The following is a 15,510-nucleotide window of genomic DNA, read 5'->3' as shown; positions in this document are numbered from 1 at the left end:
ACAAGAGAAATGCAATTCAAATAAAATGAGACGTCAAGTTATTAAGTAGAAAGGGTGGCGGGTCAAAGTTATCAATTACCAAAAAATAGAACTGGATGTGTAACTTACTTAAAGAGTAGAGGGTGTAGGTGTCAAATTAAAATGCGTAGGGACCAACTTTTATTTTTAAGATACATTAAATTATATGTAAATCATTAATTTTAGTAACTTTTGACTCAAGAGTAATAATGATCACATAAAATTTAAACTCAGGGAAGGATGAAGAGTCGAACTCGTGAGCTCTTCTTCAGCTTGAGATGCAGCAACCACCAAACCAAACTTTAATTTGGTTTTCCTTAGCTCAAAGAGTGTTTATATATAAAAGTAAAGGCGGTAGTCATCGACCTTTTGTTTTAAGATATAGAGTAATTAGAATTCATAACTTTTATTTTAGAGAAAAATGCCCGGATAGTCCCTGTGGTTTCGCCTTTTTTCACCTATAGTCCCCAACTTTCTAAAACTACCTAAATAGTCCCCAAGTTTTACAAATTTGTTCTCGGATAGTCCCTGGCGCGTAACTGGGTTAGTTTTTAATGTTAGATGGGTGTGAAATTACAAAAATACCCTTACTAATAATTTTTTTTAAATTTTAATATTAAAAGAAATATTTACATAGGTCCCACTGTCATCATCTTAATCACCCCAAACCTTATCTCACCATTATCATCTTCTTTACCCAACCCACCTCCAATCTTACCCCATCATCAACTCAACCCAGTACATACAACCCACCTCCAATCTTACCCCATCACCAAACATATATAATTGAGAGACAATTAAGCTTAACCAAACTATGGAGTTGGCCTAATTCAGGCGGGATACTCCCAGTCAGGTTATTATTCTCCAGATACAAACCTTGAAGTTTCATCGACCGGCCGTATTCAGCAGGTAAACCACCGGATAACACATTGTTGGAAAGATCTAACGTCGTGAGGTTGGCCAACTTTGCTAGAGATTTCGGTAATTCACCGGAAAGCATGTTATCATTAAGCAAAAGATCCACCACAACCAAACAGTTTCCTAACTCATCCGGAACTGAACCAGTCAACCGATTATGCGAAAGATCATACAACCCATGGTGTTGAACGAAACTCGAATCGGGAATACCAACTTCCCTGAAGTACTTCGAACCGTTCGAAGAAGGAATCCTACCCGAAAGATCATTATTCGAAAGCACCAAGCATTGCAGCTGAGATAAACCATTGATCTCAACCGGAATCGACCCATTAAACCTGTTGTTACCAAGATCCAATGTAGTAAGAGAACTACATCTCCCGATTTCAACAGGAATGACACCAGAAAAATTATTCGAATTCAAATTAAGAACCGAAAGTGAAGCTAAACTTCCAATTTCCTTCGGTATACCCCCTGTAAACCTGTTGTTACTCAAAACCAATCTTTGTAATGGTGATGGGGTAAGATTGGAGGTGGGTTGGGTAAAGAAGATGATAATGGTGAGATAAGGTTTGGGGTGATGAAGATGATGACAGTGGGACCTATTTAAATATTTCTTTTAATATTAAAATTTAAAAAAATTTATTAGTAAGGGTATTTTTGTAATTTCACACCCATCTAACATTAAAAACTAACCCAGTTACGCGCCAGGGACTATCCGAGAACAAATTTGTAAAACTTGGGGACTATTCAGGTAGTTTTAGAAAGTTGGGGACTATAGGTGAAAAAAGGCGAAACCACAGGGACTATCCGGGCATTTTTCTCTTTATTTTAATATAAACAATATGTAATGATTACACTTTGGTTTAAAAAATGTAAAGCAACATCCATTTGTGTTCATATAGTTTTACTTTGGTTTAAAAAAATGTAACGCAACATCAGTTTGTATTCATATAGTTTTTAGAGCTACACACATTCAAAAGATAGATTTTAGAAGTTAAGTATGCTAGAAGGCGAACTTTAAAAGTTATATTACAAGTTTTAAAATTCATTACGCACGATGATATACGTAAAGTTGAATTTATAGTTGTTTATCTATCTGGTTAAAAGGTAACGAACTAACACGAACACTCATCGTTCATATTTGTTTAGTTATGTTTGTATTATATACAGTGGGCTCAAAATCAGGACGACACAAGTCATTGGGTTTAGAAATCGTTTTTCTTCTCATTTTGCAACAGGGTAAATTGCATTTTACGTTCTTTAAGTTTGAGCAAAATTGCAGGCGATGTCCTTTAACTAACAAAATTACACTGGATGTCCTTTATGTTACAGTTTCTCATCATGCGGTGTCCTTTTGCCCTAACCTAGTTAATTTTTTTAGTTAACTCTTAACACGTGCCACCACATGAGAGCATAATGGTCATTTTCACTTGATAACTAAATCAAAAAAATTATTCATGAAACTTCAAGAGGAAGATATATTTAAGTGAAAATGACCATTATACCCTCATGTGAGTGGCACATGCTAAGAGTTAACATAAAAAATTAACTGGGTTAAGGCAAAAGGACACCACATGATGAGAAATTGTAACCTAAAGGATATCCGGTGTAATTTCATTAGTTAAAAGACAATGTCCGCAATTTTGCTCAAACTTAAAGGACGTAAAATGCAATTTACCCTTCTGCAACGTTAAGTTTTTACTTACAAATCAAACATTACCTAAAAAACCTTATCGCATTATCGGAAAACAAACAAAACTACAAATCAAACATCACCTAAAAAACCTTATCTTACGATCGGAAAACAAACAAAAGTATGTCTCACATACCCATCAAACAAATTATGACAAATTAAAAGACATGAATCTTGAATAATATATATTCATAATGTCTAGTATAGCATGATATTTACAACCTATATTAAGGTCTTTTGTTTTGCTCTCTTTAAAGCTAGTACACATTACAATGACCTTTTCCTTGGGTAGGGGTCAATTCAAATTTAATTTTCTATCTTCCAAATTTCCAATAATTGTAACATTCATATTCACTTGGATTGGGTAACATGTTTTTTTACTTAAGTTACACATGAATAAATCGAATGGCTTTTGATATCCTATGTAAAACATTAACTATTTAAATATTTTATAAAATTACAATACGATTTCGTGATTAGTCCTTATCAGTTTTATTTTAACTCGCATTACAGGTATCTGTTTGAACCCATTACCTAACTCGTTTCACTCGTCTATTTTTGCACTATAGCATTGGGTATCAATCATACACTTAAAAGGAAATCTTACACACTTTGGTTTACAACATTGGTGGTCCAATACTTCAGTCACATTAACTTCATATTTTCCCTCTTTTCACGTGATTGATTCACATATGTTCGTAAAACATAATTAATAACACCGTAACGCTGAGTTCATGGATAAACGCGGATGATCCACGAACACCAACATATATTTCTCTTGTTGGAGTTTTTTTTTTTGTCTGTCCACAAATTCGTCCCTAAGGATAACTAAGGACGAAGTGTGAAGGCCACTAATCTAATTAAAAATCCAATATACACTAGATAGTAGTGAAAATAATTTAAAAATTTTAGACCTAATTATAATTGTATAGAAATTACAAAAATTACTAAATAAATAAATTGTAGAAGAGTATATATTTAAAAAAGTAAAATGCACGGATAGTCCCCGTGGTTTGGTGAAATTTCACCTTTGGTCCTCAACTTTTCAAAATTACACTCTTAGTCCCTGTGGTTTGACAAGTTGTTACTCGGATAATCCTCAAAGCGGATGAAGGTTAGTTTTTCTTGTTAAGTGGGTGTGAAATGACAAGGACTATCCGAGTAACAACTTGTCAAACCACATGGACTATCCGAGTAACAACTTGTCAAACCACATGGACTATCTGAGTAACCTTCATCCGCTTTAGGGACTATCCGAGTAACAACTTGTCAAACCACAGGGACTAAGAATGTAATTCTGAAAAATTGGGGACTAAAGGTGAAATTTCACCAAATCACAGGGACTATCCGTGCATTTTACTCTAAAAAACAAGCGTGTCATGACGTGATAACATGGTAAACAATTAACATTTTTACCATCAATGTGAAAGACATGTGACACTTAAATGAAAACAAAATATTGTTATTTTCCAACAACTTAGAAAACATTGACATTACATCTTGCATTGCAGTACTACATTCGATCGTCAATTAAACAATAAACTCCTTGTCGAAAACAACAGTAGACGGGACTGCGAAACGAGCCGAAAACGATCTCGAGAGATCATCATAATCATTCACCATTAACCCCTCATCGAAATTTTGAGCATACTCACATGGATCATAACTAAAATGAGTATTCTTCTTTTCTTTCTTCATCTTGCTCCACAAAATTCTCCAAATGGGTGCTTTTAAACCCATGGTTATACGCACGGTGATGAACACATGGTTGTCGGTCTTGTATTGTCGTCGGATGTGGCTCTGGCAGCCGGAGCTGCACCACCTCAAGGTGGCTTCCATGGATAAGAAGCTAGACAGAAAATGTGAATGGTGTGTGTGTGTGTGGGGGGGGGGGGGGGTTGTGGTTCTAAGACACAACAACCAATCTCAACTTTTAATGTGTGATGTAGGTAAAGGGAATGGCCATTTTTATACTGACTGAGGAAAGCTAATTCTGGATTTATTGTAGATATAGTAAACGATTTTTTTTATAGAGTGTTATAGCAAAGACAATTTTAACTTATTTTTAATAAAAGCTAGAGGTGTGTATTTCTGACAGTTAACAAAATCATGACTTGAGCATAACATGAAATACGTAGGTTTGAGTTTAGTTTAGTTTATCTTGGTTTGGATATGTTAAGGTCGAACGAAGAACACATTTAGCTAAAACGGGTCGTGTTCAGGTCGACATAACAGGTCCATGGGTTGATGAGGTATCTATAAGAAAAGAAAGATATGTAAGAGGGTTGATCTAAATTGAAAAGGAGTTGTAAAAAAACAAGATTATAAGTTATACGATGTCGAAGAGAAAGGTTTAGATTCGATACGATATGATGAAATACAATACGATGCTATATGATACCATACAACACTCGTATAATCCTATAGGCGTAGTATAGGTCCCTTATAGGCCTATACGATACTTATACTATACACTATACGATACGATACTACATCCATAGGCCTATACCATGTTTATACAAGACTTATACTATACGATACGATACTTAAAAATGTTTTTTTTAAAGTACTTAGTATAGAACTTTGCTAAAACGATAAATAACGAATAAAATTGTTTCCTAAAAAAATACATCCTTTATATATGTTGCGTATAGGCCTATACTGTGACAACCGGTAATTAACGGCTTCTAATTACGCGATTTACAAACATTTAAGGCAATGATTGATAGTGTTTAAGGCACGAATTAACTTAATTAGGCTCTTGGTATGCCTAGGAACGCTTATCAGACGTAATAGTACGCGTATGGTGATTTCTGGAGAAATCTGCGGAACGATACACGGAAACGAAATGACACCGTATGAACTACTGACAACGCCGACAAATACGAATTTTATACGCATGATTTAAACCTATGGATTTCGTTTTGAGAAATTTTCACGCTTTCAAATGTCTCAAAACGCAAACGTGAACGAAGACGTAATTGCAGGAGCGCACCGGCAACGAAACAGAAGCATCGGACGCGTGAATTTCCCTCAAAACTGATATATTACGGTATATTTAACTTCGTTTTCGAATTTTAAGGTTCGCTGTTGAAAACGAATCGAGAAACAGATTTAAAAACGATAAACTACGCAGTTTACGCGACCAACGCACGATCGCGTCAAAAATTATTTTTCGACAAAATTTCTAGCGTTTTGACTCTAAAATGTTATTTTATGACACTTTACGCAACTTTGGGTTCAAAAACGGGCCTCGTAAATGATTGCGCCGCTTAAATCATGCTAACGGGCCCTGGGCCCAAGCCCACATATAAACCTAGCTATATAACACAACACTAACCAGCACCCCCCTCATTTGAAAACCCTAATCAACATGCGCGCACACCACCAGACAGCTCCCTCTCATCTCTCTCGATCACCACACAGATAACCGGAGCTCGTGATTCCGGCCGGTGCCGACTCCGACAAACCCGCACACATCAAACCCACAATCCCACCGTCCGATCCACACCCGAACACCCCCCCCCTTCTGCGTTCTCCTTCTTCTCCGATGAACCACACACTACCCTCCTGTTCTCTCGATTAAGCGGCCACCACCGGTTGGTGGTGGCGTACGGTGGTGCCAGGCAGCGACAGAGGGAGAGAGAGAGATAGCAAAGAGATAGAGAGAGAGAACGAAGAAAGAGAGAGTGAGCTGGCAGAGCCGGCGAGGTGCCGACGGCTGGCGACGACGCACGGCAACCGACGACGAGACTGTTTCCGATGATCTTGATGGTGGCGGCCGGAGCCACGGCGGTGATGCTGGTGGTTGGTCAGGTCAGTGGTTTGAGTTATGGTTCAGATTCGGTTCAGTCAAAGCTGGTTAAAGCTCGGTTAATCTGGTTAGATTCTGTAACACCCCGTGTTTTAGAAAGTCAAAGTCAAAGTCAAAGTCAAAGTCAAGATTGACTTCTTTGACTATAGTTAGTCTATTTTATGTTTATGTTAGTTGTATTATGTGGAGTGATTAAATACAATCGAATTAATCGAAGTTTATTTATCGATACGAACCGCTTTACGACTGTGAATAATAGGAAGTAACAATGCGATAAAGTCAATTAATCAATAATCGAACTAATCTAATCATCATCGAACTCGAAACTCGAATTGTGCAACCTTGATGTTATTATACGTGTGTGTGCCTTATGTGTTACTTGTGCATGTTTACTTTATGTTATGTGTGGTAATCAATCGAAACTCGATTCGAAATCAAAATCCAATCGAACTCAATAGAAATCGAATCATGATAATTGGTGGAGAAGAGATAGCGCGAGATATAGATGATTGTATGTTAGATATAGTGGTTGGGATTAAAAGTAATTTGAATAGGGAACTCTATTCTCATCAATCGCAATCGAGATCGAAATATCAAAAATCGTCGCACCGAACACTCGAATCGTGCAGCTGATCGATCAGGTTACCAGCCGTCGAACAGCCAGCCGATCGGACTGCTGTCCGATCGGACAGGCTGTCCGATCGAGCTGCCTGGCCGATCGGCCAACACTTTCCTCTTATGGCATCCTATAAATACCCCTTGTCACTTTCAAACTTTCTACTTTTGGAAACCTCTGTCCAACCAGCTCGTGCTCCCCTCTTTTTTCTCAGATTCCTCCCGATTCCGGTAAGATTTCATCCTAAATCTTGTACTTTCTTGATCTACACGCACTCCTACACCTTTCTATCTTTCAAATCTTGATTTCTAACCGTGAAATCATCAAGATTCAAGTGTTCTAGGATGATGTCATCATGGTGTTCTTGAAGAACTTCATGTTTTGGCCTCAATCCACCAAGAATAACTTGGATCTAGCCGATTTCCACATAAACCAACAAAGATCTTTCATGGATCTAAACATTTACACGGTGAAAAGGATTGGAAGATGGTTTTCCAACTTTCTTTCAACCCTTTTACACTCAATGCCTTCAAACCGGTAGAAACGGAGCTTGTGCCGATTTGCAAATCATTCCGAAGGTTGCATGACTCAAGATCTGGATTCTATCCACGAGGTTCACCGATTTCGGGTTAAACGTTAAACTCTGTTCCAAACAGTTCACTGGCCGGATTTGGGTGATTCCTGTCCGATCAGGAGAAACAAGTAAGAACGAGGGTTCTATGGTTCGAGTCGTTGTCAAAACACCTCGATATAACGACAAACAATCAGAACAGCCAAGTGTTAAAGGAACAGGCTGATCAGGTCAGGATGCTGACTGATCGGACTGCTGTCCGAACGGACAGCCAGCCGATCGGACAGTCAGCCGATCGGCTAGCACATGGCCCCATTTTGAGGACTAGTATTGAACGAACAGCTGTTCGATCGGACTACCGTCCGATCGGATTACTCTTCGAATCATGAGATACTATACTTCAACCCTTAGTCGATTTTCAACATGTTCAATGCACTAGGAGTGCCACCCGATCGAAAAGTCGTCCGATCAGGTGACACCCTGCTGAGAACTTGTCTTGCTAGAAGTACCTAACCGAGCGGGCTGCCGGACGATCGAACAGCCGTCCAATCGACCGACCTGAAAGGTAAAGATACTTCAATGTTTTCAAATGCTACAACGAAAACTTCAAAAGTCAAACCATCATACACAAACACATCCTTCTCAAAGGAAGAAACAATCCACTCGAACAGTGTAACACCTCGAATTTTTGTGTCCAATAATGTGTTAACACGTGTCAATTGTTTACACGTGGCATTGATATTAAATAAAGGACAATTTTGACAAACCTTGAAAGTATATAAATTCGAGGGTTATAAATGTCAACAAGGGTAAATATACTGTATAGTAACCCTAAATAAATGCTTGAACCTTCAAACGAATGAATCTTAGATCGTACGGAATCGAAACGCGAAAGAAAGTGAGAGATTACAAGCTACAGGGGTTAACTGTGTCAACATGTTTAATTATACCTCTGAGTGACCCTTTAACGTTCCCAAGGCTTGGTAACGGTATTATACGCTCACTAAAATATAATATATAAATTTCGCGAAGTTTCGTTATGAAACGAGAAAGTTACGATCGAATCCGTATGAGAAGGGTTAAAAGCGTCAATAATGAAAGTTAAGGCTTTCTGAATAATTAATAAACTAATCGGGGACTTAACAACGCGGGTAAATAACACGAGGTCCTTAGTTGTAATTAACCGAGGGCCAAACCGCAAAGTTACCCCTTCAAACCCGAAAGGTCAGGTAAATCATTACGAAAGATTTCGTTATTAATTACCAGGATTTCGCAATCATGACAAAAGATTTAAAATTTCTGAATTTATAACCTCTCGCGACCCGCGTAAAGGTTAGGGATAAGTTGAGGCGGGCCGCGAGCCTCCTATTATACGCGCCTGATATTTGAATATCAGGCGACCCGCATTAAAATGGCATGGAACTCCCATGCGGGCCGCGTGGGACGCCCAGATGCAGAAAGTTGTAACATCTTGCCTTTTGAGCATTATGAACGACCAAGAACCAATAAATGAGGCATGGGTGCCCCCTACTCGACCCATAATCCTCCAAGACACCTGCCATTCATCCAAGTGCACTTGTAGACCCTTGTGTGATGATCTTGGACCATGACATTGGCTATAAATAGCAAGGTTATGTCCATAAGTTCATCACAACTCAAAACACTTCTATCTGATCATTTCAAGAGCATCCAAGTCTTCTTCTTTGCTCTACAGACAAGTCTCAAGCTTCTGTAAGTGATCTAACCCTTTGTGGTTTCACATTTCCATAGTTTTAGCCTATAAACACAACCATCGTAACTAACGGTTGTCATTACAATAACTTGCAAATGGTTCAGTCTTATGACGAATCAAAAGTGGTTATGAGTTGGTATTTATGTGGGTAATAAACCTCTAAAAGGGTTCCCTCTGATCACCACTCTAACTATGTCAAATATCGAGTCAAACGCGCACTTAAAAAGTCAACAGAAAGTCATTTTGCCGTTTTCTACATAATCTGCAATGTATACGTTATGAAACCTGTTTTGACACTCATAAAATATGATACTAAGTATATAAACTTGTTTGCGCTCGTTTGAATCGACCATTTGCTATATTGACCCGGTTCGGAGCCGAATGTCGCAAAAGTTTGACTTTTGCATTGACTTCAGTTCTGACCCGTTTTAGTGAGGTATAGATATACCTTAGGACTCTCTTAGGACCAGGTTACATGATGGTATAAACCTCTGTAATCGGTTCATGAGTTATCCGAGTCTTTTGCGCATTTCCGTTAATCGCCTAAAAGTTGACCGTAACGCCATTTTGAAAATAAAACGAGTATTTCGGACACGTGAACAGACCAGAACCTTGCTTATTAAAATATAAGCATGTCCTTAAAGTTTCACGTCAATCCGAGGTCTAGAATGAGAGCTATGCTAAATAGCGCAATTAAAATAAACTTTTGTAATTAACGGCGCAATTAGCATAACACCTATCTAAACCAAGATTTCGTCACCAAAACTTTTACCCACTGTATTAAAATAATATTTTGGGAATTTTAAAGATTTTTAATAATTTTTACCTCGCTCATAACCTGCGGTTATGGCCACGGTTCGGTAAATACCGAATATGCCCTTTTCAGCCAAAACATGAGTTCTACAAGGTCTTTTGACCCGATTCCAGTTGCTACTGATTTTAAATAATAAATAAAGTATTTTAGACTTTATAAACTGTTCGGGAAACTCAGATTTCCTGTAGAACTCGAAAAGCTCTTTAAAAGTCTTTAAAATGACCGAAAAGCCCCTACAGGGCATAATATTAACTTAAACTCGTTACGGGCATCACGGAAGGTATCCTATTGATACCACAACCTCTTTAAGGCATATTGACTTAGGAAATAAGCGTACGACTCTCATGGTTAACCGTTTCGCCTATTGCGCGCACGGTTCGGCTTATGAAACTAGTTTTCATAAATTAGCCGATACGGGTCAAATTATATTATTTGGACCCCAAAATCCAGAGTGTGAACCATAAACCCATATAAAACAAGTCTCTGAACTTGTTGGGTCAGAATCACACTCCATTCTCGGTTTTCGCCTTTTTCACGCGATTAAACCGTATTCACATATCGGAACCAACCGGTCTAGGCTACGGCCATTATAACGACTCGTTGGGATTCTAAGAGGTTAATTAAAACCTTCGTTCCAGATTAGGAGCCCCAGTAAAAGCTATTGGTGATTTAATCCAAATTAAGGAAATACACTTGCAAAGGTAAATACTTTAACTTATTTCCCCTATATGGGCTTGGGTTACGGTATATTAATACCGCTTGATTGAGCACTATATTCTTCCATCGCTTAGGTGGTTAATTAAATAATATGATTGGCTCATTTAAACAGTTTTGTTTCTTAAAAGCCTTTGGGGGGTTTAATGACCGTTGTCCCGGATATCCTTGGCATCATTTTACGAAATGGCCACGACCATCGACATCCCGGTGTAGGCGTACACCCGGTATATATTGTCGACATTAAATTAGAAGACGTAGCCGTTGGTTTTTATACTACGGTTTTACGCAATGTGGTGTGTCTATAAATCTTTAACCCGGCACGACCCGGACTACTGAACGCATAAAAGAACATGTAAAACGTTCACAAGATTTTAATAATTTTCCCAAGTTATAAAAGAGTTTGTGCCTTGTGCATTCAAATCAATTTTAATAAACATTTTCAAATGTGTCAGTTGAATGTATTTACCAGTGTAAACTGACGTATTTTCCCCAAAAAAGATTAAGTGCAGGTACTATACGAAATGGGCTGGTATTAGCTTCCTAAGCATCACGAATAGTCTCGCAAACTCGATGCCGTATCTGAATGAACAATATTTTATTATTATTTTGATCCGCTGTGGATATATTCGACTTCTGTAATACATTTAATATTACAACCAGAGGTTGAAGTATATATTTATCTTTAAGCTTCCGCTGTGCATTTATATAATTGTGTGGTTTGACTATATTGTTGCCAACATCGTCACGGTAATCCCCCACCGGGCCCACTGGTGAGACACGTGGAAATCGGGGTGCGACAGGTTGGTATCAGAGCCAACGTTGAGCGAATTAAACACTATCCTATTGTGTTTAATCTCAATGACACAATTGCACATACTTGAGTCTAGACAATAACTTAGGACAAATTCGGATTAATACTCCTTTTTGTCATTACTTTCATTTCAATTTTTAATAAGTTTTGGAGCAGGAAAATGCCACCTGTTATATTCCGAGGAAGAGGAAGGGGAAGAAGAGGCAGAGGAGATGTCGTGACACATCACGACAACGAAGCTGGACCATCTGGTACAAGACATCCTTCAATGACAAGGAGCGAAGAACCACAACGACAAAGAGATCTTTACGAACCCGCGAGGCATTCCACCTCGCACAGCTCGACGCCATCTTATCGGCACTCCTTTGGGCCAAACTCAGAGAATGATCCCAACAACCCACAACCTTCCTTCATACCTCTACAACGTTCGGTATCGCACCGAAATTACGACGACCCTACTCCCTACTACATAGGTCAGTTTAATCCGGCTGACTACATACAGGAACCATCAGGTTTTGTTCCACTAGGGCCACAAGATCATTTCTCCGAGGACCATATGGATGAAGATACTGATCCAACTGAACCTGCTCGTGGTACGCCCACGCATCCGATAGAAGTCTCTGATGGGTCATCCTTCCATGGCACACCCTATCAGGGGCCAGACAGTTTCCAAGCGTTGTTCGACCGACATGAGTGGTACTACACGCCACCTCAACAGACCTCACAACAACCGCGACATCCACAGGATCCCTCTGAGGATTCACGCTTTGTGGCAGTTACGCCACCACCTCCGCCACTGGCGCAACCAGTAATACCTGATCCGCGAAGGCGTAGGAGGACAAATGCTCGTATGTCTACACGAGGAGGAGGGGGTATCCACTTCAGCACTCCTCGACATTCTAGTAGTAGCCACTATCCGCCACTACAAGAAGAAGGACCTTCAAGTCCTATACAGGAAGCGAACTCCGCACCAGCTGCACAAAATTCGCCACCATTTGGGTATGACCAACCCATACCTGCTTACACGGGTCCAACGGCTTACAACCCGTTCGAACCGTCACAAGCACAATACAACTACGGCTATGAGCGCGACCCATATGTGGTGTCGGCAAGATATAATGCGCGCTACCCTGACGGAGCACATGGAAACACGGGACCACCGGACTACTCAGCTCATGGGTATCCAATACCTCCCAGACCTCCAGCTCCGCAACACGCGCCACAACCACGATTTTCTCCTCCTGAACAGGAAGAGATACTCCATCGACTAGATCGTGTGGAGAGAGAGTTCGAAGAAGAGAAAAAGAGCCACCGAGGATTTCTCAAGGGCTTGGCGAACCTACTAAAGGGCAAAAAGAAGAAACGTGACCACTAGCCCTTAATAGTTGTACTAATGTAATTTCTACTTTGAAATAAATCCCTGCGTGGACACTTATCGTATTTCAGTCCCTACGTGGACTTATCTTTTAGTCCTTACATGGACACCTATCTTGTATTAGTCCCTGCGTGGACTTGTCACTTATTTTATACCTCCAAGGAGGTATGTACTATTTGAAAGACCCGTTTAGGGCAATATGTAATTGTATTTGAGATTATGAAATGTATGTTATGAGTTTTGTTTTAATATGTATAAAATAAATCAAAACCATTCCTTTTATATTGATCTGCCTAGATAAAGAATCTTAAAAGGTGAAACCTAGCTTGGTGTCTTTTAAGATCTAGTCAAGATGGTACGACCTAAATGAAAAGATTCTGATTCCCTGTTAACCTCTGTACGCTTGTTAACAATCATGGCAGATGTGATTCGTTAAAATCGCGCACGTCATTCTTATACAATAATCCTTTAAGGATTTCAAAACCCAACTAAATGATTTATAAATCGTGGGTTAAATCACCAATGAAGGTGATCAATCTTATTAAAACATCCATTAGTGATGAAGTGCCTACGGGCCAATATTATTAAAACATCCATTAGTGATGTAGTGCCTACGGGCCAGTATTATTAAAAACATCCATTAGTGATGTAGTGCCTACGGGCCAACCATATTAAAACATCCATTAGAGGTGTAGTGCCTATGGGCCGTAATAATTGTCTTATAACGACAAAAGACAGTGGTGGTCTATGACTCCCTGTCAGAAAGAGATAAAAGAACTACGGTTCAAATCTCTATGCCTTTGATTCTCTGAAATCTCGGCTAAAATTATAAAACATCCTCGTGATTAGGCTTTATGCCGCCAATACTATTTATATAGCTGAAATAGGATATATTCAAATCCTAATATGTAATGAAATAATAAGTTAACCAAATATGGTCTCTGTACCATGGTTGACAAATTGTCATAAAAGACAATTATATAATAATCTCCTGAATAAAATTTTGTTATCTTCTGTAACAGATTCAAGTTACAATGGCAGATCCCAACGGAGAGAATATCCATACTAATGAAGATGACTACGACAATACGCCAGTGCATTTGACAGGCGCACAACTGAAGGCTCTGATTGACAATGCTGTTCAGGCAGCTCTTGATCGTCAATATACTGAGTCCCAAGGCAGAACCGTGTCAAAACCACCCTCCAAACCAAAGACACACTCCAAACCACCCTCTCAACCCAAGAAAGATGACGACAAACACTCGTCCACTGAGAACAGCGTTCATCGCGATAGAGAATATACTGATGCATCAAATGCTAAGGGTTGCGCCTACAAATACTTTGTATCTTGTAAGCCCCGGGAATTTACAGGGGAGAAAGGTGTTGTGGATTGTATCACCTGGCTAGATGAGATGGACACTATTGTGGACATCAGTGGGTGTGCAGAGAGGGATGTGGTGAAGTATGTGTCTCAGTCATTTAAGGGCGAGGCCCTGGCATGGTGGAGGGCGTTGGTGCAGGCATCTGGTAAGTCTGCTTTGTACAAGATGACATGGGAGGAATTTATTGCTCTCATTAAGGAAAACTACTGCCCTCAGCATGAGGTTGAGAAGATCGAGGTTGACTTTGTGTCACTGGTGATGACGAACCTGGACTGCCAGGCATATCTGACGAGTTTCAATACAATGTCTCGTCTGGTCCCATACCTTGTCACACCAGAACCCCGAAGAATCGCCCGTTTTATTGGGGACTTGGAGCCCGCAATAAAGGCGAGTGTAAAGGCCTCTCGGCCGACGACCTTCAGGTCAGTTACTGACCTCTCCTTATCTCTCACCTTAGACGCTGTCCGTCTGAGGACACTAAGGAACAAGGAGGCTGAGAAGAGGAAACGTGAGGATGATACCTCACGAAAATCTGGAAAGAAGCACCGTGGAAACGGTGACGGCAAGAGGGGGGCTGAGACAAAGAAAGATGGGCAAGCTGGTGAAAGGCCCAACTGCAAAATCTGCAAGAAACCCCACTCTGGGAAATGTAGATTTGCATCGAACTCACAATCGCAATCAAAGACTCCTTCCTGTGGACTATGCAAGTCCAAGGATCATAAGACTGTGGAGTGCAAAAAGATCAAGGATGCAACCTGCTATGGTTGTAACGAAAAAGGGCACATCAAGAGTAACTGCCCTAAATATGCCAAGAAGGCGGAAGAGACAAAGAAGTCAAATGCGAGAGTTTTTCGCATGGATGCAAAGGAAGCGGTCCAGAACGACAACGTGCTTACAGGTACTTTTCTCGTAAATAATATATTTGCAAGAGTACTATTCGATTCTGGCGCTGATAAATCCTTTGTAGACCAGAAATTTTGCCAACTACTAAATATGCCTATCAAAACCCTTGGTGCGAAATACGAAGTAGAGTTAGCAGACGGCACGAT

The 15,510-nt window shown here is 39.7% G+C and overlaps 1 protein-coding gene across 1 annotated transcript; it reads right to left on the bottom strand.

Moving 5' to 3' along the window:
* Window positions 1-787: 787 nt before the first annotated feature.
* Window positions 788-4,369, bottom strand: LOC110885425 (leucine-rich repeat receptor protein kinase EMS1). Its single transcript, XM_022133120.1, has 2 exons — window positions 4,173-4,369; window positions 788-1,535 (listed from the first exon to the last, which is right to left on the bottom strand). The coding sequence occupies exons 1-2, from the start codon at window positions 4,367-4,369 to the stop codon at window positions 788-790; spliced, it is 945 nt and encodes a 314-aa protein (XP_021988812.1).
* Between the last annotated feature and the right edge of the window lie 11,141 nt (window positions 4,370-15,510).

This window comes from Helianthus annuus, chromosome 2 (assembly GCF_002127325.2).
Source record: "Helianthus annuus cultivar XRQ/B chromosome 2, HanXRQr2.0-SUNRISE, whole genome shotgun sequence".
Taxonomy (NCBI): domain Eukaryota; kingdom Viridiplantae; phylum Streptophyta; class Magnoliopsida; order Asterales; family Asteraceae; genus Helianthus; species Helianthus annuus.
Note: the sequence above shows the minus strand (reverse complement) of the source record. Positions and strands in the feature narration are given on the sequence as shown.

What these genes read in the sequence shown, in the direction of transcription:
- LOC110885425 (XM_022133120.1), bottom strand. Translation starts at nt 4,369, where the DNA reads ATGGGTTTAAAAGCACCCATTTGGAGAATTTTGTGGAGCAAGATGAAG. An exon ending in ACTGTTGTTTTCGACAAGGA is followed by an intron (nt 1,536 to 4,172) that starts GTTTATTGTTTA and finishes ATATTTAAATAG; the next exon opens with GTCCCACTGTCATCATCTTC.